The sequence below is a fragment of the Arachis duranensis genome, chromosome 7 (genome assembly GCF_000817695.3).
Source record: "Arachis duranensis cultivar V14167 chromosome 7, aradu.V14167.gnm2.J7QH, whole genome shotgun sequence".
In the NCBI taxonomy this organism is placed as follows: domain Eukaryota; kingdom Viridiplantae; phylum Streptophyta; class Magnoliopsida; order Fabales; family Fabaceae; genus Arachis; species Arachis duranensis.
In genome coordinates, this window is record NC_029778.3 from 71,535,460 (window position 1) to 71,538,239 (window position 2,780).

General features: G+C 27.6%; 1 protein-coding gene across 1 annotated transcript in view; it reads left to right on the forward strand.

Annotated features, from left to right (window-relative positions):
• Positions 1–2,137: 2,137 nt before the first annotated feature.
• The window catches only part of LOC107459679 (ruBisCO large subunit-binding protein subunit beta, chloroplastic-like), a 4,498-nt gene continuing 3,855 nt past the window's right edge, over positions 2,138–2,780 (forward strand). The window contains 1 exon segment of the mRNA XM_016077897.3: positions 2,138–2,510. Within this exon segment, the coding sequence (XP_015933383.1) occupies positions 2,289–2,510 (222 nt within the window). The 5' untranslated portion in view covers positions 2,138–2,288.

Genomic DNA, 2,780 nt, shown 5'->3' on the forward strand with positions numbered 1-2,780 from the left:
AAGTCTTCATGCAGCTTTTTTTTTCGAGATAACAACATAATGTGGCACATCACGTACCTCTAAATGTTATTTTCGTCAATTAATTGTAAATGATCTTTTAAATTTTGAAGTCACATTAATTTTATGGAGCTTTCTCTACAGTCTAACTTTCTCGGTGTAACTCCAAATTGGTACAAACACTCAGCCTCTAAGACTTCGTTACTCATAGTCACTCCTATCACTGAAAGACAATTTGTTGAAAGACCAAGAATAACAACCACATCTTCTAGTGTCACAGCACACTCACCAACTAAAAGGTAAAATGTATGTGTGTTTGGTGCCACCTCTCGATTAAAACATTTATCATTATTGATTGACATTGAACTATTCCAATTTAAAAAATATAATAAAAAATCAGTAAACCGTAAATGCTCCTCTACGTTCAAATTATACGAATCCAGAGACAGTAGATGATTACATATCAATATCTATCCCTGAATTCTACAAAAGTATAGCAAAATATTAGTTAAATAATTAAAAAAAACTAATTTACTACTAAAATTAATAATTTTCTAATAATAATAACTAATTTATTAAACTAATACTAAATTTACTATTAATTAGATAATTTAGTAAGTCACAAAAAAATTAATAATTTAGTAACTAGTGTATATACATAAATACAACTAACCTACCAATTATTTAACTATCATTATTAAAAAATTTAAAAATTTAACTACACAAAACATATTAATTAAATATCTAACGATAATCATTAATTATTAAAAATACAAAAAATAAATTGATTTTACAAATCTATTTTACTAAACTCCACAATAATTTAACTTCAAAATTTAATTAATAAAACTAAAAATTATTTCGAATAGTTTTTAATTTTTAAAAATTATGATATTATTATTCATATTAAATATTTTAATAAATTGTTTCCTAAATTTTTATTAAATTATTCCTTACATAATTATTTATTTATTCATAAATAATTTACTAAATAATAATGGAAAAGTCTAGGAGGCCAGCAATTTTATTGCATTTTGGCCAGCATGTAACCAGCAGAGAAATGTGAGCCATTGGATGAAATCTCACACCAATCTCATACCATCAAATCATCATTGATGGCTAGTTGATGGCTACCAATCACAAATATTACTGGCCCCTAGCATTGCTCAATAATAATTTTTATTTCACTAATAATTACAAACTTACTAGACACAAAAAAAAAATACTAACTTACTAATAATAATAACTAATTAATTAACCCTAAACCATATGACAAACCTAATTTAACTAACAATGTTAAAAGAAGTAAAAATATCATATTCTATAATTATATATTTTACAAAAATTATACAATAATAACATAACTCTAATAATAATTAATTATAATTTTCATAATTATTACAAAAAATTTTAAATACATATTTTTTACGAATCTATTACATTAGTCTAGTTTAAATATTATCATTGATTAAAATATTCACTAACTAAATTTAAATATATATTTCTAACTATTACAGTAACTATCATTAGCAATCTTAATTTTTAACATTATTTATAATATTTTTATTAAATAAATTTTTTTTTATACAAACTTATCAAATTAGAATTGCAAAAATAATTAATGATATAAAGTTCAGGATCATTAATATCTTTATATTTTTGCTTTTTTGACTTCGTATAAGAAAATTACTATATAAAAAAACAACGCATGTACATCATATGAGTGAAAAAACATAAATCAAATGGTTAAATTTGTGTACTTTAAATCGGACCATCCTGATACCATAATTCTGTAAAGCATTCTAAGCTTTTATTATTGCATCCTACACTATTTTTGCTTCCATATCTAAATTAAAAAGTGCCAAATAACCGGATTAACCAATGGAAATTAGAATTTCCCTTTTTGTTGTCGAAAGTCAGAACATCGGATATTAAAAGAAGAGAATATTACCACAAGTTCTAGACCATTCCAAATCCAAGACAAAACAATAATTCTGATGTGGAATCAAACGGCTAAAATTACACAGAACCTTCAGGATGAAATCTCTCACCACTAATTTATCTCCTGTTCCGTTGCAAACAACGACAAAATAAATAAATAAATAAATAAATAGATAGATAAATAAAACTAAATAAAAAACCTAATCCCTCACTCGCTCAGTTGCTCATTCTCTCTCAGCTCAGCCACTTCGCCAAAAAGAGAAAGCAGTGTAGCTCTCAGCGTTATCCATATACCCCACTCAATCTTTCTTAAACCTAATTTGAGTTATTGTCCAATTTTTGGGGAGGCAATGGCGTCGTCAACATTCTCAGCAGTCTCCTCTACCGGCTCACTTGTCGCACCGCCGCACAAATTCTCTTCCTCTGCCGCCATTTCTTCCCTTCCCTTTGCCGCCGGCAAAGCGCGACGGAGCGGCGTTGCTATCGGTAGGAGGAATCGGTGTCCCAAGGTCTCTGCTATGGCCAAGGAGTTGCATTTCAACAAGGATGGCTCAGCTATCAAGAAGCTCCAGGTATAGTTTTAGTTTTATTATTAACCAGCGAAATTGCAGGCTTTGATTCAAGTAGTTTCGATATTTTTGAAATGAGATTAGTTTTTTTTACATTATGCTTCTAGTTATAGTATTTTAAAGCTCAGTGTTAGATAATTATTTCCGGATGAGTGGAAATAGTATTGGTACATTGATAATTATATGGTTAAAGTGCAATATGAGGAGTTAAAATAGTATTTTCAAAATTTAGTGATTTTTCTTTTCAGTACTCATAATTTTAGAGACTAGGTT